The sequence below is a fragment of the Cylas formicarius genome, unplaced genomic scaffold (assembly GCF_029955315.1).
Source record: "Cylas formicarius isolate icCylForm1 unplaced genomic scaffold, icCylForm1.1 PGA_scaffold_12__32_contigs__length_19106922, whole genome shotgun sequence".
NCBI lineage: Eukaryota > Metazoa > Arthropoda > Insecta > Coleoptera > Brentidae > Cylas > Cylas formicarius.
This window is the reverse complement of record NW_026844225.1, coordinates 16,672,725-16,693,392: the sequence shown is the minus strand read 5'-3', so window position 1 is coordinate 16,693,392 and position 20,668 is coordinate 16,672,725. Positions and strand designations below refer to the sequence as shown.

The following is a 20,668-nucleotide window of genomic DNA, read 5'->3' as shown; positions in this document are numbered from 1 at the left end:
TGTGTGAGAGAAGAGGAGATGATTTTACGTCTCTTTAAACAAGAGAGTTGACAACGTACGATTTTTGACCCGGATGGTGAGGGGACAGTGCATTAAGGTATGTGTGCATAGCTTTCTGGAATTTGAATGTTTTATTATGTCATTTTTTAGCATTTTACTTATTTGTTTATGTACCTCAGCTTACCTAACTAAATTTAATTTTGGGTTTAATTAAATTTGTAAATGATAACGGCATTCCTTTGCAATAACATAATTTTCGTATAGCTTCATACTGTTCCTTATTACAGTGATTAAAAGGTAAGTTTTTAAGATTTTGTTCTTGGAGATTATCGAAATTAGGTGGGACTAAATTTTCTGTATAGTCTGAGCAAATCAATCATTTATTTTTACTAATGCTTGTGGCATTTCTGCGCTCGCAAATTTCTCGTAGGATAAAATTCCTATACCTCGTTGTGTGTGCTGTGCTGTGAAATTCTAAGGGGAATTATAATTTCAGGATATTTTTTTTTAAATCCGTTTTTATTATTACGTGTTGATAGTATAATGGAATTATAACGTTAGATGTTTCAAGTGTAGAATCACTGATATTTATTTTCGCATGTATTTGTTTCAAGACTCCAATGAGTCCGTCAAATATTGAGGAAAAATTAAAGAAATAAAATTTATGTACTTGATGATGGCAATTAAATGAAGGGAATAGTGGAATGGTCATTACTTCGCCATGTGCAGATACTGCAAGTTCATAAAATTTGGGAAATACTTATACACCAATTTCGGATTAATAAAGCTTTTTGCCCTACATATGTCTAATAGAAAGGGTCCGTCAATTTGAGGAATTGAGAAATATGATCAACATTATAGTCTTTACAATTGGTGTTCTGAAAATTTTCATTATATTATTATTCGTTGGAAAAATAATTTTCATTGATGATCATATGGATATTCTGGATCGTATTTCGCATAGAAATCAGAAGAATTTTCTTTAGGTTCTGAAGCCGAATTTATTTAGTTATTTTCAGGAATTCCTAATTGGTTATATAATTCTTTGGAAATGAAGTTTCGTTGTGGTTAATTAATTCTTGTATTTCTGGATGAAGTATCCATGGGTTCTGGTTCGTCTTGTTTTGGAATTGGATTTTGATTAAACTGATTGAAATTCGGTCTTGGGACAAACTTTGGGTTTAAATTAACGGGTGGTCTTTGAATAAAAGAGTAAAGTCTTGTTTTTGAATAGACGGATTTGATCTTGTTTGAATGTAGGTTTTTGAAATTGAGGTGTCATAAAATTTGGTGTCAAAGGTACATTAATAGGATTTTGTCTCATTTGTGTCGCAATGGCTACGGTCTTATTAGTAATATTGATTCTACTTATTATAAAACGGTTTTTGTTGAGTCGAACTGACTGACTTGACTTGACTCAAACTGAAGAAGCCAACAGGATGATTGGCGAAACATTAGCTAGTTCGACTCACTAAAAAACGACGCAGGAGGAATAGAGAAGTTTTTTAAAAAGTATTATTACAGTAGCCTGTGGAAGTTTTTTTTGAAAAATATTGATTCTCTTTTTTGATAGGCTAAAAAGTTCTCTTCTTCAAGCGAAAACGACATAGCTTGTTCAAGGGAAGTGGGGTTTACGTACTACTAGTTGCATATACCAATCCAGGCCATTGATAAATGTTTTTAAAATTAAATCTTCTAAGACGCGTCTTGCAAGCTTAAACCAAAATTATGTGCGTTTTCTCTTTTATCTAGTTTCATAGAAATTATATCTTGCAAAAGACAATCAACAGTTATTTGATTAGAAAATGTAACCAACAAAGCTGTTTTTGATTTTAATCCAGGTGTCTAATTCGGGACGAGATGCTATTATATCTGCTGCACTACCAACTAATTTGCTAATGATAGTGTCGACTAAGCAAACATTTACATTCGAAATGTTGGATATTATCCGCTTGATATCATACAAGTTGGAGATTTACTGGATCTGCCATTATTTCTAAGCAAGAATTTGAATCAGAATCGGGAATTTCCAAATTTTTTAGAATTTCTAATTTATTTTGTTAATTTAACGTTTCAAATTGAAAAATCAAATCTTCCAGTTTAAATGGGGGATATTTAGGGGATTAGGGGATAATCGTAAAGGATGAACTTGCAGGACAGGCGATTTTCATTTGAATCTGATTTGTTTTCTTCGATTTCTTTGATCTTTGATCTTAAAACTAACCCAATAGGATGAGCCACGATTGTCTCGCCCTGGCATATCTATGAACTCGAACCGATGTTGTCCCGTTGATGGTACCAATAGGGCTGTAGACGATGCTTGTTCCAACCCCTGGCCTGTGAGCTTTGAACCTCTCGAACAGTTTTTGTGTGTGTTGGTTCGCACGAATTTTAACTTTTGAAAAACGCCAAACAGTGGCGATTTTTGGATGTTTGTTTCGCGAAAAATCCGAACGACTGCGCCAGTTTTCATCTTTGAAAACGAATTTGTTTTTTTTTTAAACTTTATCAGAGCGTGGTTTGTCAATTTCTGGCTTACAATTGTACGTGTACACAAATTTATATAAATATTATTGCTTACTTACATATAACAATTATGAAGAACAAAGTAACATTATCGACGCTACCTAAGCATTTATAAAGCACAAGGGGATTTATAACTGTACTCAAACACGAGGGCCCTATTTGTAACATTGTTTTTGTGTTGCTTCAATTATTATCATGTAAAGCACGCTAAACACAAATACAAACTGCCGTAGATATATACATATCGATCGAAAAGCAATCGGTATGACGTCACGATCATTCCCGCGCGTTTAGTGTCGTTTAAAAGGAAAAGCCGTGTCACAACTTGAATTATTTATTGCAACTTAAATATTCGGTTTTACGTTTTGATGTTTCGTATGCGTTATTTCTATACACAAACAAATGTATGAAAGAAATTTAAAAAAAAATGTTCAAGTTCCCTATTGGCCCTGACGTTCGATTTAACATTTTCGTTATTGCAATGTTGCCGGTTCGATCCGAAATCACTGGCCACAATGAAATTGCAAATGGAACATATTTTTTGTTATTCGAATTCGACATAAACTTTTACTAATTGTTCCTACAATTATCAATCTTGTTAGCAAAAAAATAAAATAGAATTTTTTACATTAAAACTCCCTCTTCGATAAAGTCTGACGGTGAAAAATAATTATTCAATTAAAACTTTGATAGCTAATAGATGTACTTAAAAACCACGAAAAGGTGCACTTTTAATAATAATAATAATAATAATAATGGTAACATGACCCAATTTCAGGAAATATTAAATATAAATCATACAATATATATACACAGGGGACGTAAAAACTAATCTTATAACTAAAACAAAAAGGAGGAAAGAGTGATAAGTAAAAGGATAAGACTTGTGATTAACCCGACGCCAATCGAAGTTGCCTTTTGAAGGTAACTCACATATTGTAAATAGGGCTTTGAAAATGTATATTGGACCTGGGTAACTGCTGTAAGAAAGTTGATTGACATCTCTCTTCCAGCTGCGGCACATGAAATCGCAATTGTTTCAGAAGAATAGGACTTCTAGAGAAATGAAACAGATTGCAAGTCTCTGCGCAAGCTTAGAGAAGATCATTATCAGCTTCCCTCTCAGGATAGGAACCGTCCTCCCTGAATATTAGATACGTCAACCTTCTCTGCACACTCTCAATGGGCTGAGCGTGGCAGTTATATATTGGTGACCATACCGGCGGGAAATAGTCAAGCTTGGACCTAACGTAACAGTTAAATCTAGTTTTAGGTCATAGGCAAGTATATGGCAGATGATCGAAGATATTAGATCGTCCATAAATATATTGAAGAGAACTGACGACGGTTCCCTAGATAGGACCTCAACACTGTAATCAGCGAATCGGAAAAATCAAATTTTTGAGATGCTTTTTTTCAATCAGTAAGTGATGATCAATCTGGTCAAACGCTTTGTGGAAGTCTATATAACGTCAACTTGATCTTGCTTGTTCAGAGAGTCACAGACATACGAAGACAGGGAGCATAAGTTGGTGATACATGATCTTATCGTATAAAAACCATGTTGTTGCGTAGATAATTTATTTCTAACTTGAGCAAAAATAAATTTTTTTAATATAATCTCGAATATTTTATAAAAATTGCACAAGATCGAAATAGGTCGGTAGTTTTCAACTATAGAAGGATCACCTTTTTTGAGAATAGCATAAACTATGACATATTTCCAAGGCTCTGGATAAACACCCGTTTCAAGTATCAGGTTAAAAACGTGACATAAAGGAGTACACAGTCTCTTACGATAAAACTTGGTATGCCATCAGGACCGGCGGTAATTTTGTTTTTGAGTGCTTAGCTTGCTGATAAGACATCCTCGATGGTAAGCAGGTATATTGACTTGATCGAGATTAAAGGACATTGCAAAAGTTGCGACAACCACTGATGGCTGATTAGAATAGGACGTCGTGGCTAGGATTTGCGGATCTGCCTTTTAGGTTGAATAAATGACCAGAAATTGGTAGGACCATCATGTATGCTTAACTCAGCACGACGAACAAAATCACTATAGTCAATGAGCGACTGGAAATTAATTGACTGCTTGACATTGCGGAAAGCTCTCGCTCCTTATCAAATATATTTGCGATCATTTCTTTGGTCAACCATGATGGAAATCGCCTTCGTCTCGGTGTTTTAGTGGGCGTGAAAACGGCAAAAATATTGTTTACAATGACGTAAAAAAGTGTCAAAACCTTGTCGACATCCGAGCACTCCGTAACACTATTCCAGCATGCTACATCAGCTACATTCAGAAAAGTTCTTAACTTCGAAGCTGCCAGCAGAGAGGGAAATGTAAACTAGAAAGACTTAACATACAAAATAATCTAAAATGCTTCAGAAAGAGCACCATTACTGATGACGGAGGTATCCGGAAGTGCGGATTCAACCGCACCTGAAGACTGACTGACTGACTTGTAAACCAGATAAGAATCCGAGAAGAGTTCAGAGTCTTGCACATGCAGGTCAATTCTTTGGCTGAGATGTATATTAGGATCAGATTGTTTTTTCCATTGGAGTGAAGATGTTGTAGTTCTTTTTTAATATCCCGAATATGCTTACGTAGCGCCAGAGAAAGATCCGCCTCGACGTAAATTTGGTGATTCTCAGCGTTCTCCTACTCTTGAGCACAAGTGACACATCGCTGGGTTTAGACCGTGTTACTTTAACTAGTTTATAGCCATTGCGGTTCAGTTTACCGACGGAAACAACGTTAGTGACATCAATCTGTGTAGACCCACTGCTGGAAAGCAGTGCAGGGAGTTGAAGTGATTCTGGAATGCTCTCGTGGCGGCGAAGATTAAAAATCATCAAATTGTGCTTGCCTGCCTCTGCAGAACTTCTTGAAGAATGCCGTTATCGTGATTTTTTTCGGCGGCTGTAGTGCTATCACTGCAATTTGATTTCTAAGATCTAAGATTAGCATTAATTTTGACTTGGTCCTTATATCTCGCCAGCAGATTGGCATACTGAGTTTCGATGCTTATTAATTTTTCCATTATGTCGTTCAAAGATACTTGGTTATGGGTTATTGCTGTGTTGAAGATATCACCATCAGATATATATTGGAGCGACGCAGCACCCGGTCCAATTCAGCCACACGGGGGTTGCTATTGGAGGTTTGCTTGCTGACACAAATTAAGCAGGTCGAACAGCGATAGACAGCACGCACTTTTGAGAGAAATATAATAACAAGCGGAAACAACGGAATGTGTTTGATGTGTATTTCTTAGTGACAAAAGTGCGAAATAAACATCATACTCAAAGTAACAATTAATACAAATGTTCAATGTGTTCAACCATTTTGCCCTAGAGATTCCTCAATGCGAACCTTGTAGTCGCGCCCGCTATTACAAATGGATTTAATGAGTCTCGAGTTTTACGTATTCGAACAATTGATTTGTCAAAATTATTTATGGGAGTTGATTTTCTGCCGCCCAAAGATGTTAATTGGGTGTCTATTAAAAATACCTTCCCTTGCAAATTTGTACTCATCAGCACAAATTATTTTAAGCAAGAAATCCTCTTTGGTATGAATTAGGAATATCTATCTTGTACCCGAAGTAAAACTTTCTCCATGAAGAAAGAGTGGACGCAGTATTAAATTTATAGGGGTGGTGTTCCATGTCAACGAAATTTCTTCAAATATCTAAACCTTATTCGCTGAGTTCATAGAGGCTCTAAGATATGCATGACAGTAAGCTACAACAATGATGATATTTCCCTCACTTGAAGTAACCTCCTTCCACAAAACTCTTCAATACCACCATTCATTGAACAATCTGTAAGTTCTATTAACACTCATGTTTTACGAATCAATTTAGAATTTCAGCAGAAGAATATGGATTATTTGGCATAATTTCAAAACTACAAGTGCGTCTAACATTTAAATTGTTATGAGTGGCCTATGACAATGGAGAATATCATTTCATCATTTCCTAAAAAACGGTAATAGGAATACGTATAATTTTGTAGAAAATTTTTTGGCCTAGTCGACGGAGTACACTTTCTCGGCGTCCCCTGTATAAAATATTGTCGATTATACATTGCATTAAGTACATTCATTAGCTATCATCTGTGAAAGTGTTAATTGAATTATTTGTTTTTAAGAAAAAATATGCTTTATCGAAGCGAGGTTTTACAAAAATAAAATTCCATTTTTGTACGAATAAGATAACAGATAATTGCAGGACCAATTAGCGGAAGTTGTTTAAATTTTTATGTCGAATTCGAAAATGCAATAAAAAAACTATATGTACCATTTGAAATTTCAATTTTGGCACTGTTTTCGGGTAAAACCGGCAACATTGCAATAGCGAAAATATTTTTAAACTGTACCTCAATTATACACCAAGTGTGATTGGTTCCCATAAATTCACCGTGGGAAACACTGTATCTATCTTACATCCAATTGGATAATTAGGGTTTGCGTAGTTTACACCAATAAATAATACGTTAAAATATATTCAATAGCTTATTTTATTTAAATGAATTTATTTAAGGAATGGAAGGAAATTAGAGAGGGAAATAAAGCAAAATGTTCATTTTCTCAGTTGTACCTTGGTTAAACTACACAGCAAACCCAATGATTAAGATTTGTTAAAATCGCTCATTATTTTTATTTTAGAATCACTTAATTACTAAGGTGTGGAAACTGCATATAAGCAAAGTCTTGTATATTGAATAAATATAATCAAAATAAACCAAATTCTGAACAACAAATTATATCAACTATATATTTTTGGTACAAAACTAAATTTGAAAAGCAGTAATAAATTGGAGTGTCAATTAATAAAAATGAAAAATATTACACATTCAAAGTTACTAAAAAGAAAGAGTTAATGCTGTCCACTATTATATTGGAGGACATATTTATTCAATATTCAAATCTTTTGCAAAGTTTGAAATGCATCCAGTTGAATTGACCCAGAGACTAGAAGTACTACTGGCCTACCTTATTGACGATTTGTTGTTGTTTCAGATGCTTCTGTCGCAAAAGTGCAAGTTCTCGCCAAAGAACAGTATTTTCTTGTTTCATTGCAGTCAATTGGGAGTCGATATTAGTTTGACGGCCTCTGAGTTGCTTCACTTCAGTGAGTACTTTCGTCAAATCATCTTGATTACTAGGGTCTTGCGCTCTAGTAGTTGTAACCTGCAATGAATACTAAAAGTCAGATGAAATCTTTACCTTTAAGAGCTCTCTCTAATTTTTAAAAAAACTTGTTTGATGAGAATAGTTTTAAGTTCAGACACCTTTCGCTTTATGTTCTTTAGTTTTTCAGGTTGGCCTTTTTGAAAACACGGGTGGTAAAACTGAATTTCGTCCCTCTCAGCATCCATACTTCCGCTATCGATAGAAGCAATTTTGTGAAATCCATCTGAAATGAACCACAAATAAATCAATTCTTAAACTCCTTTTGTGAATTTATAACTATTTTTCACCAAAACAGTATCTCATAACTGCTATTTGTCGGAAAACACAAAAGAGACTTAAAAAGATACATTGTGGTCTGCCACAGAACAGATTATTCATTTCCCATAGACATAAATGTCCATTTAAAACGTTCTTTCTAGTAAGTACAAAACTCCAGAAGAATCGAATAATATGTAACCTCCACTATTGTCAAGCGCTATTCTATTATTGCGGGGCGTCAATGGGCAAATAGGGATTAATCAGCGACAAGACGGATATTGAAAAAGCCCTTATATGTGTAACTGGCAATTCACCGAAGTGCTACTAGGGTAGTAAAAGAGTAAGGATGTCTCATAATACTTACACATATTGAGTTGCCGAACAAAACTACTCATATTATTATGTTTGTAATAAGCTGGCAGCAACTCACACCAAAAATCAAACTGGTTCCGTATTATAAAGCTATTTCCATTCTGCAAAAAAAAAAAAGGTTAAATGAGGGACTGCGTCACTCACTTCAAATAATTTTTGAAAGTCGCTACCGCGACGTTGCAATATGACACTGCTACAAAACAGTCGGGTCTAAAATCCATATCAAACTTACGGGGCCCCAGTGGATAACGTGATCAGTGGCAGGGTCATCTACCATCTTCCACAATTTGCCCAAAAAGGCAGGCACATTTGCATTTTCTATGGCTCCCGGCTGCATTATATCTTCCTCTAGAGACACAACAACAATTACTAAATCAAATAGTTGCGAATTTCCAGCTAATCGACTTACATGGGGATGCCGGATAATAAACGAACTTAAAACGAATAGCAAAATGTAACTAAACAATACCACCGTCTGTCAATCTCGATCCTTAATCCCCCACCTTACCACTGAACCAGAGAATAGCAGGAAGATTTTGGTTGGTTAGAAAATAATAAAGGAAACAAATTTTTCACGTTTTGTTAAAATGTTACATTTATATCGGCATTGTGCTGATAAAATGTTATAAATTTGATGTTCTGTAGTTTACATGAATAATTAAAATAACACTTTATTATATATTATACTAATTTGGTTTGCACTAAATGCACAATATAACTGATAAGATGCCGAAATGTGCAAACTCGATGCGTATTTAATTAATTAATTTAATTTTTCCATCGTATTGCCAAAACACTAAAGACAGAACATAAAATCCCCAAACCGTTCCCACCCCAGTATCGATCTTTTTTGTTAAATTATTAGAGCGAAAGACATAAAGTACAATAATGTGAGCGGACGGGAAAACAAAAAATGCACACCGCTTCGCTCCATTAAACACATCGCAAATCTCAAATCACTAAGTTGAGCGGTAATTGTTATCGATTGATGAAATGAATAAATGATACAGCGCGACAATTTAAACCCCAAATATCGGTAATTTTCAATAAATTATTTATTTTAAACGACATTGACATTTACCTACACTTTGGCATATCCGCCGCACAATCGCGCAAAGCCGGACGATATGGTGACGATAGATAATTTTGCTTCCAAATTGTACGCACTCCTTATCAGCGAAAATCCCAATGGTAAGGCTAGGTGTTTATTGACTGCTTTTTGTAAGATATGCTGCTGAACTGCTCGTTAGTTGGTGCTACACTGTTTCGTGGTTAATGCAAAAGTGCATTTAACAATTTGCCTGCATTATTGATCGCTTATTTATACTACCGTATTTCCGGGCAAGCACCGCCTTGCGCAAGATCCATATCTTCTGTCATTGTCTCACGTATCTCGAAACGCATCTATCTGTTGCGCATTTTCCAGACCCGGAGCGGGTTGCTATAGCTACTGCAAGGGACTTCGTAGCTACCCAAGGTTTGGTATTTTTAGACATAGCTCGTTTCCAGATGGGAGTTTTAAATTATATTGACAAACCGTCAAAATCAACACCAACACCTACACACAGCTGCAACGCTTGCACTCGATTCGCCTATCTGCTAACTACCTACTTACTTTTGTTGACTCTTTTTTAATTACTTATCTGTAATCAGTATATGGCTAGTTTACACTGAAATACGGGTCGATGCGTAATATTTGATCTGCTTGATTGTTTTTAGAATTAGAATTAAAATGCCAATTTCCAGGCAAACATAAGCGAGCAATTATCCCACTTTTTTAAATTCGATTTTTGCCTTATATATTTTTATATATATGCTTTATATATTTTATATGTTTTCCTAATATATTATTATATTATTTTTCCAATGCGATTAAGATTTTAAAACTTTGGAAATCCATTTGATTAAAATTCTAACTAAAATTAGACGCGAAAAATCTATCATACTGCTTATATCACTTTCCTGATTGCGGTGAATTTAATCTACATAAATGATTATTAACTTTTCTATGCGAATATGCTTTTTATACTTTGGAAATCCATTAATAATTAATTATGTGGCTCCGATTAGACACGAAAAAAATATCATTCCGCGTATATCACTTTCCTGATTATAGTGAACTTAATAAAGAAAACTCATTACCACTTTTCCTATGCCGTTAAGATTTTTAAACTTGATGATTAATGAAATTAAAAATGTAGCCACAATTAGCAACGAAAAAAAAACATCCTGCTTAATTCTTGATTATGTTGAGTTAAATATAAAAAATTCATTACCATTTAGTCGATTAATGATTTATAAAACCAAAAACGTAAAAATTTCTCAATATTTATGTCATAGGCTCTAGAGAACTAAGCGTATTTTGGAAGATAGTCGAATATAGTGCTGAATAGTTTCTGTACAACGTTTCGTTTTGAAGAACCAATCATCAACTTTGTTGACTCTTAGAACGTCGAGCCACAAATCTTTCATTTTCAGATGAAATTAAAGAGTGGAGACTGCTCGGGCAAGAACAAGATGGAGTGCTATTATTCAGTTGGGACCAGTCGACTAAAGATGATAATCCGAATACGCACATAGGCTTTTATCATTACGAAAAGAATAAGTTAAAATCGATCTACTGTTTCGGCAAAAAGGTGAACTGCATCCAAGCTTCCGTGGACGGTAGTAGACGATTTTTAGGTAAGTAAAGGACCGGTTAATTATTTGATGCCATTTTAGCTGCTTTTTAGCGTTTGTGGCGAAAGAGCAGAACGACGAAAACCAAGAGCTGTATTACAAGTCATATTTGCACAAAATAGGTAGCGAAAATGATTTATTTCAATTAGAGTTGGAAGGCACCAAACAAGCAATGGTGCAGTTTTTATATCCCAAGCAATCCGTGCTGTCCGAAGCTCAACCTCTTACGTTTCTATTAATGACCCATCAAGAAAGTGAGTATAATGGATATGAAACTTCCAATGCCGAAAATACGAAATATTTCAGACATCGTACATTACCAAATTAAAAATCAAAACGACGTGTTATCTGAAGAAAATTTAACAAAAGAGACGCTGGTCGGAGGTTTCATTTGGGCCCAGTGGGATCCAATTCATCAAACACTCTATTACATTCACTATAAAAAAGCCAAAAGGGGACTCATTGAAGGTGACGAAGAACTGCCTATCGAAAAAGACTGCAAAATTTCGCCAACATTATCTGGGTTACAATTTCACGACGAATTACCGCATGAGAGTGTCGTAAGTGTTGACACTCAATAATATTACAATCTTATTAATAATAAGAATTTAGAGTTTAATTGTTTTTCCTCTATATTAGATTGACTGGAACCACTTTGTAAAATGCCTTAAGAGTGGCTATCGGTTTTTGAAGCATTTCAATAATATGTGATTACGAATTTTAGTTGAACATACCTCTAAATTTGCCACGCGCATCGGCATTTTCGAACAACTGCAACATTTATGAAGACGACGTTCTTCCATTAAGGATTCACGATTGTACTTTGGATTTAATCGTGATCACCGACTCCAAGGGATTCTTTTGCGTGTGTCATCATTATCTGTATCAGGTGAATTATTGTGTTTCAAAAAAGCTTTTAAACTTAACGGATAAAAAATTTTAGCCTATACAAAGTGAAAATGAATTGGATGAAGACGACGAGTCACTTATCCACATGGCATATTCCGTCACAGTTTTGCATCACAGTTGCGTTTTACATTGCGTTGTTCCGGATATACCCTGGAAAAAGGCGAAAACTCTGAGACCGCTTTTCATTTTGCACGGTAAGTTTACGAATAATGGAGGAATATTAAAATTGAATTCATTACTCTTTCAGGAGAACATCTTTTGGTTCGTATCCCTGAAATATGCGCCCATATATTAGACGTCGGATTAATGCACGAACCATGCTGCCATATAACTACAAAACCATTTACGGAAAATATAGAACCTGAAATGCTATGTCTGACACCCATTCGTTCGATTAGGGCGAACTGTGCCGTGAATTTGGCAACTTTGGATTTGGTCGACGTTACAATTCCTACGAGCTTGTTGAAAGAAACTTTTAAAAGTGACACCTTGGTCGAAAACAAACTGTCCATACTACATTATTTAGTTTTGCACTCTGGGGATCAAGACGTGGCGTCGGAGGTATGCTAAATGGAAAATTTTCTTTGATGACGTTTGAAATTATTAAGTGATATATTTGTGAAAACCGAAGAGACTGACACAGTCTAACAATTTTTCTCTTTTGTGAGCACCCGTAGTTTACGTTTAAGAGTTTTACGTTGGAGTTTAAAAGAGCAAAAAGAGATGAAGATACCCCTACATTTTGGCTATTTAAATAAATACAGATATGAATTTTTGGGCGGTGATATTTAAATAGTTCGATTTCTCTTTGGAGAATATTTAATGATCTAATATCTACACAAAAAAAAACGAATTTTGAGTGAGTGAGTGAGTGATCCTATTCGTCCCGACTGTTTTAACAATAAGAATTAAAATGCCAATTTTCACGTAAAAAATGGGCCACAGGATCGTGTTATAGACTATAGAATTTTTTAAGTTCTACCATTATTGCCTTACATTGTTTTATTAGACACAAAAAAAGGCCATTCTGCCTATATCATGATCCTGATCATAGTGAATTTAATATAAAAATCTCATAACTATAAGGTTGTTCGGAAAGTCATTTCGTTTTTTCCCGTCAGAGGACTTAATTACGTTTTTTCGAAACCAACTTCACACTTAAGCCGCATAACCATTGAGAGCTGATATTGCAAGGCTTGTGTGTGAAAAAGTTCTATTAATTCTACGCAGCAGTTTTTGGTTGGTGCCCTTTTAAATATGATGAGCAATAATCAGCATTTTCGTCATATTTTACTTTTTTACTTCAGAAAAGGTAAAAATGCTGTCCAAGCGAGAAAAAAATTGACGCGTGTTAACAGTACGCCAGTGCCAGAACTGGTTTGAAAAATTTCGATCCGGCAATTTTGATGTCGAAGATGCACCACGGTCTGGAAGGCCGATCGAAGCTGACAAAGATGAAATAAAGGCATTAGTTGATGCAAATCGGCGAATAACCACACGAGAGATCGGTGAGAGATTAAATTTGTCGAATTCGACTGTTTATGGCCATTTGAAAGGCATGGACTTAACCTCGAAGCTCGATGTGTGGGTGCCCCATGTCCTTACGGAGCGAAATTTGTGTCGTCGCGTTGACGTGTGTGATTCGCTCCTCAAACGTCAAGAAAATGATCCATTTTTGAAGCGGATACGAAAAATGGGTTGTATACAACAATGTTAAACGCAAGAGGTCATGGAGCAGAAAAGATGAATCGGCTCAAAGCGTGCCAAAAAAGGTGATGCTCTCCGTTTGGTGGGATGTCAAAGGAATCGTTTTTTTTGAGCTTTTGCCGGACAATACAACGATTAATTCAGAAGTCTATTGTCATCAACTGGACAAATTGAATGATTCACTTAAAGAGAAGAGGCCCGAATTAATCAACAGGAAGGGTGTAGTGTTCCACCAGGATAATGCGAGACCTCACACAAGTTTGGTCACTCGCCAAAAACTTTTACAGCTTGAATGGGACGTACTGCAACATCCACCATATTCTAAAGATCTGGCGCCTTCCGACTGCTATTTGTTTCGGTCCCTGCAAAATTTTTTGGATGGCAAAACCTTTACCTCAAATGAAGATGTCAAAAACCACCTGAACCAGTTTTTTGCCGGCAAGGACCAAAACTTTTATGAGAGGCGAATTATGTTACTGCCAGAAAGATGGCAAAAGGTGTTGGACCAGAATGGCCAATATATAATTTAATAAAATATTTATTCATTATACGAAAACTGTCTTTCATGTTCCCCAAAAAAAACGAAATGACTTTCCGAACAACCCAATATATTTCCTATGCGATTAAGATTTTAGACCTTTGGAGATCGATAATGAAATACCTGAATTTTTGAGCGAATCTAATAAAATAAACAAGTTTTTGCCCTCTTCAGCTTCCTTGAATAAACAGCTCTTGGATTATTATCAAAATAAATGTAAAACGCATTTTCGAGTGCCACTTGAATTTGACACAGTTGATGATGAGAATATTAGAAAGTTTTTGTTTTAAATGAAGACTCTTGCGTCGGGAGAAGATGAATTAAATATTAATATGGTCCTTTTGAGCTGTCCTAGAATTCTTTCTTTTCTGACTAATATTGTCAATTCATATTCATTAGCTAAAGTGTTTTCGAAGTCCTCGAAAAAGTCCGAAATCTCAAATTTTAGTGATCTGGGGCCGATTAGTAATCAACCAGTATTATCAAAAGTCAAAGAAAATATAATAGACTTCCTTTAAATCATTCGAGTTTTAGACAAGGGTTTGGTTGTGCTACACAAGCTCAATAGTCCTTGATCATTCTAAAGCCTTCGATAGATTAAACCACGAGTTCTTCTTGCATCGATTGTTGTTGAGTCGAACTTGCTGTCGGTTTCTGCAGAATTTAACTGAAATTGTTATATATTGTTGGAGGAGGTTGCTTATAGATCTCTCTAGATTATCGGATTTGCGGAAATGCGACTGCATACTCAACATTTTGCCTTATCACCAGAGCACGTTTGGCTTAAAAATATGCATAAAATGACTCTAAATTTCTCATATTTCCATTAGAGTGAGTAGGAATGCCATCCAATCTATGTAGTATTGGTTTGATAATAGTTTCTTTATTAAAGTCTCCTTGATACAATTTTATTAGATGAGTGAGGAATGTAATTATCTGAATTATATAACTTAAAAGTAATTTGTTATAGCATGCTTTGCCTACCGCCCAATTGCTTAATGATATAATATATTGATCAATCATATCAAACAAATCATACTTATAATTAAATTTTATTAAATCTTTTCCATAACAACTGCTTCTCTCAGCTGTGGAATAAGGTGGCATTACAAATCTATCAGTTTTATTAAAAAGATTTGTTGTTTGCACTGTAACAATCATATCAGATGTATAGACCCACAAAAATTCACTGCAATAGCTGGGCATGGTGTGGAACAACTTCAATATCTAAAATAATTTTATTAAATTACCACATCATAACACTTTTCATTTTCAATTAGAGCAGAGCAAATATCCAAAAAGTGATTCATAATGTGTGGAAAGATATTTAAACTGGCTTCAAAATATTGGCTAAAATTACTTAAAGCATGCAAATTCATTAATTCACATATTATGTCAACTACTCCATCTTGTTCATAAATCAGTCATCAGTTTGTTGCTTCAAGAATTATTTCAGCACATTTACAATTCTATATAAAAAAATATTTTGAAAATATCGGGCGTTATGCAAACCTCAAATATTTCGCTTTTGAGCACATCACTCGATATTTTAAAGTCTTTTTTCTCAACAAGAACATTAATAGGGTTGTTGCAAGAGTTAAAAAAGTCTTTGGACAATGTGGATTGGAAAGTAAGCCAAATAAATAGAATAGCTACATTGTCTAAGCTTAGCTTATGTTGTACCTCTAAATCTATTTCCAATTGTTTGGGAATTATTTTACACAGCGCAACATGTATGATAAATAATTTAAGCAAATGAATAATTTCTTTGCCATCTAATTTAATTATATTAATAACTTGGATCATTACCAATACAATTTCCACTTGCTACGAGTCCAGTGAGATAGAGTGTCTTTGGAAACGCTGGTAGCTTTATCTTTACTTATTTCTATGATCAGCATTTCAAAACTTTCACACAAATTTTTCCAAAGATGTTCAATGTTTATACTATATACAAAATGGTTAAATTGATTGTAAACCATATGGTCCTTTTCCGAGAGGTTCTCCAATATATATCCAAGTGTATTTAGCATAAACATTCGGTCTGATGAACAAAAGTACCATATATGATATGTGATAATTGATTTTAATTCATCCACTTTACCGTAATAGTCAAATATTAAGAAATTGCAGATTATATACTATGCAATATTAGAATTGAGGTCTAATTCTTTACTGAGACGATGGATAAAGCTACACATTTCATCATCCTGAGAAATAGACATTTTTTTGGATAGCTCTTTCCATTCTGTAAATCCCTCCTTTGTATATTGTTTATATTCTAACAGGCCGGAAACTAGTTTCTTTTTACACAGGTCCAAAACATCTTCTACCAAGTCTGAAGTCACATTTTGATGACTTACAGATAGTATTTGATAAAATTTTTTCCAGACCCTGCAAATTTTTGAAAATTACACAAAAAAAAATTAAAACGTAATTTAAAAAAGGCCTTACGGTTGGGTATCATTTGGTAGACGAATTGATTTGATGATTTCATTTGTCTCAGTCTTAAGGCTCTTTCATGTTCTTTGAGCCGGTCTCTCCAATGTATTCTCTGTATTGAACGAGTTTTATTGGTTTTGCGTTTATTACGCAATTTTCTCAGTAACAGACTTCAATATATTGTATTTAAAGATCATTGGGCTTCTTCCATTTACGATCTATATTTGTACAACAAGGCACAAATATTAATAAATAAAGATTTATAATATATAAGCTGTACAATGGAGTTCAGGAATAATTAAAATGCTTAAGCTTAAGATACAGGAAGAAGTTATTTGAAAAAGCTGTTTCGGATATTCTTCAAAAACCGCATATAAAATTTCATGACAAAATTCGCTTGTTCATTATTTTGGCCAATATACAAAATTATTAAAAGTTGATTTTTTTTATTTGTGCCAAGGAAATAAAAATTATTACAATGTGGTCACTTTCATTTATATTCTTAAGTAAAAGAAATAGTTAATTTAGTTCAAGAAAGAAATAACGTTAAAAAATAATTAAAACAATAATTAGTACAAACAAAATGACAATTTATCAAATGTCATCTCGCTCGACTAGTCCTCTGTTTACTTGCCTAAGTTCTTTGTTCAATTTCTTGACAGGCTTGTCTTATTCTAGCGCATCTTCATTTCTGGACCTTATTTTATAAACTTTATTTTGTATCACTTCCCAATAATAAAAATCGGGTGGTGTAATATCAGGAGACATGGGAGGCAATGGTTCAAAAGGGCTGTTAATTCCTATCCAGTGCATATGAAGTTTTTGGAATAACCATTGACGAACAATCCTTGAATACATATCCTGTCGTACATTTACGGGAAGATTTTCTATAGCATCCCATAATTCTCTATCGAAAACTAACCAATACTAAATAGTTCATCAACGAAAAAAAGTTCTTCCAAAATTCCACGCCAGACGTTAACTTTTTGGGAATCTTTATAATTTATAACCCAGTGGCGATTATTTGTGGTCCAGCATTTACAATTCCGAGATGTTACAATCCTATTTATGGCTGATGCAGCCTCATCAGAATATGTCTGTCATTATAAAATTACCTTGGGCCCAATAACAATAATTCAATTACTTATTCGCATCATCTGCTTTTATTGTACATAAGAACTTTATAGGGTTTGATTTTGTGACAGATGGTACATGTGGTTTACTGCTTAGTAATATTCAGCTGAGATGATAAGTTTCAAAAGGCTCATATATGGATTTGCCGCTAGTATGTTGTTATTCTCAAAAAGCGGGTGTATTCGCCGAAGTTGGCAATTCTGATGGTTTTTAATAACACTGCCAGTTTCATTGAAAAGTGCCTTTTGTTAAACTATGTCATGGTATGTCATGTGGTAAAGTATGTCATGGTATGTGGGGTTAGAATAATATTCGAAACAATTTTTTCAAATAACTTTTTCCGATATCCCTAACGCGAAGCAAAATATCGAAAATTGAAGCTGCATCAACTTGTATGACCGTGCAATGAAACTGTTAAACTTTGTCTATATTTTTGATCTTCGCTGAATATATTCCACTAATGTAATGTAGATAAAATTAATATTCGCAAATAAAAGATGTAAATTCTTTTTCATGGTATATAAATTTTTGTTGGATTGAAAGCGCGAATCATTGAGCCATTAAAAATGGGTTTCACCAATAAATAAAAATGTAAATCAAAGCTGGTGACTTTTTAAACAAACGACTTTAGCGCACAACGCGCGTTCCATCAGTAATGTACATTAGCCCTTATCGTCATTTCTTACATTTGCAGCTAATATCATGGCAGGCAGAAAAACCATTCCTGTTATCGTTTCCCCAAATGCTTCGGGAATATTTGATCGGAAGTTCCTATGCTGCGGTCCAAAGGAATCTACCTTCCGATGCCCATAAATTAGTTAACCTTTTACCGTTTACCACGCTGAGAATAGGGAGCGATTTGGAAATCAAAATTGGCGGTAAGCTAGTTTCCTTATCTCAGGATGTTTTGTGGAACGCTTCTATGATGCTGCTGTCGCCACAACAACGGATCGTGCCCTATAGAAGCGATATATGGGTGAAACTATGGGACCAGTTGGCAAAAATAACGAAAGGAAAACCTAGATTTAAACCCAGCCAAGTCGTTGAGAAACTTATGATATCGTTAGTGTGTTACCAGCCTGAGATTCTCTCGAGATCTAGCACTCCTATGTCACCAAGCGGATCGATAGGCTCAGCATCTTCACTCAACGACTTTATCAACAGCCAAGGTTCTAAAAGAACTCAAGTGGACTACTTACCGTTTTATGAAGTGGAAACTTGCACAGCTAGCAAACAGGAGCACATCATATCAGTGGTAATATGCTTAGAAAAAAGACAAATCATTTGATGGATTAAATTTAACTTCCTTGTGATTATTATATTAAACATTCCGAGAAAAATTGGACCCGCATTTAAACTAAATCCGAATGAATTAAAAAATATTAAAATAGGAGATTTTAAGATTTTTATTTGGCATATACGATATAATAGACCTGTTTGTACTTTAGAATCTGCGTGAACTCAGCATGTACCTTCTGAAACAGAGTTCGGATAACCGGGTGAGTAGATTTCAGTGGCAGTTACAGACCCCCATACACGTCCATGCTGTGGCGACTAGATATATAACAGCTCAGCTAGACCAATCGAGGCAACTTTGCCAAATACTATGCAAAGCTGCGACTTACGATCCCAGATGTGAGATCGACAAAGGATTCGTATACATGTAAGTATGACTTTTTAATCTATAATTTAATAATCCGTTTAAATCTGCCACTTGCAGCAGTCAAACGTCTGAAGAAAAACGATACATACTATTCACCATTTTGGAAAGGTACTATTTGGCTTTGGAATCAATCGCATTCCCTTTACCACAAGGTTTTACGTCATTCTTCACGTTTTTGGGTTACAAGACGTTGACGTTTGATTTGTTTCTTCAGTACGTAAATCGAAACGTCTTTGAATTGCAAGTGGACGTAATGAAAATTATAATGGGAGGTAACGAAGATTTTTTATTTAGTTCGATTACTCTAAACGTTTTAATTTGAAAGACATCGACAACAGCAAGACCGGAATTGAAAGAAAGTTGCAGTTACTGCGATTACTGCCAAGATCTAGAGCCAAAAGGTTGTTGAACCAATGGCATTATCCAGTGAGCCTCACAATCAGAGCTAGAGAACACTCCTCAAATATACTTTCCGGTGTAGTAAACCTGCCGACTGGAAAAAATTCACAAGGGATGGAAAAGAAGGGAATTAGAGGTTTAGAAATAATCAACCTAATCAATACTGAACATTTAATCAATAACTTCGCATTTTAGGTATATCAGCTTTCCCCACCGGCGATCAGATGTCGCCACTAGATTCATTTTTGGATTTGCTAACTGCCAAGGCAAGCCTGAACGATATAGACTTCGGTTTGCTAATAGAAGCATCGGAAGTTTGTAACAAAAATATCTCATAAATTGTGCCAAAAAGTTCGGTTGATTTCTCATAAAAAAACTACATAAGAATAAGTTTTTATGTTTTCCAACACACAATTTAAATACGCGGACTGTACTAAAATTACAAATATTGTTAAATTTACTAAGTTTTTGATATTTGATGTTTAGTTACTTCCACAATTGTGATAAAATTATTTATGTAATTAGAGGGTTAGTTAGCCTGATGTAAATCACAAATATATCTAAATCTTTAAGTAGGATGTTATGAATTTTGTGCTGCGTTGTAAGTGTTAAGTGTATTAACTAGTATTAATCTACTTACAATTTTTATTATAACTTGATATTAGACTGTGATAAGTGTGTTGCTTTCTAAAGGACGAAAAAATATATCCATTTTTGGATTTTCTTGTCTAATTTATACCTAAAAAATGTTTTAAAAAAATTTTGGTTGTCAAAAGGTGGAAATTTCAGTGGTAATAAAAATTAATCTGGCTGAGGCAATAATCTCATCACCCCA

The 20,668-nt window shown here is 34.6% G+C and overlaps 2 protein-coding genes across 6 annotated transcripts in view; one reads left to right on the top strand and one right to left on the bottom strand.

Moving 5' to 3' along the window:
* Positions 1-9,661, bottom strand: part of LOC132708522 (heat shock factor protein-like) — a 38,313-nt gene extending 28,652 nt beyond the window's left edge. For 3 of the 5 annotated variants that reach the window (XM_060680859.1, XM_060680863.1, XM_060680864.1), the window contains exons 1-5: positions 9,444-9,661; positions 8,595-8,710; positions 8,355-8,463; positions 7,831-7,955; positions 7,532-7,729 (exon numbers count right to left, since the gene is read on the bottom strand). In XM_060680859.1, the coding sequence (XP_060536842.1) occupies positions 7,532-7,729; positions 7,831-7,955; positions 8,355-8,463; positions 8,595-8,699 (537 nt within the window). In that variant the 5' untranslated portion in view covers positions 8,700-8,710; positions 9,444-9,661. Of the gene's footprint in view, positions 1-7,531; positions 7,730-7,830; positions 7,956-8,354; positions 8,464-8,594; positions 8,711-8,771; positions 9,155-9,443 lie in introns of those variants that run through there. The other 2 variants (XM_060680861.1, XM_060680860.1) reach the window with 2 other exon arrangements.
* On the top strand, positions 9,443-20,525 carry LOC132708521 (protein pigeon). The gene is made up of 12 exons (XM_060680858.1): positions 9,443-9,553; positions 10,841-11,044; positions 11,095-11,295; positions 11,348-11,601; positions 11,766-11,930; positions 11,985-12,144; positions 12,198-12,511; positions 18,466-19,026; positions 19,220-19,434; positions 19,492-19,706; positions 19,760-19,969; positions 20,029-20,525. Exons 1-12 carry the CDS (start codon positions 9,490-9,492, stop codon positions 20,169-20,171), a joined length of 2,706 nt encoding a protein of 901 aa, XP_060536841.1. The 5' UTR covers positions 9,443-9,489; the 3' UTR covers positions 20,172-20,525.
* The last annotated feature ends 143 nt before the right edge of the window (positions 20,526-20,668 follow it).

Excerpts from the sequence above, each read along its gene's own strand:
- LOC132708521 (XM_060680858.1), top strand. The coding sequence starts at position 9,490 with ATGGTGACGATAGATAATTTTGCTTCCAAATTGTACGCACTCCTTATC. Across the intron at positions 11,296-11,347 it reads ATTAATGACCCATCAAGAAA|ACATCGTACATTACCAAATT; the intron begins GTGAGTATAATG and ends GAAATATTTCAG. Across the intron at positions 11,931-11,984 it reads GTCATCATTATCTGTATCAG|CCTATACAAAGTGAAAATGA; the intron begins GTGAATTATTGT and ends AAAAAATTTTAG.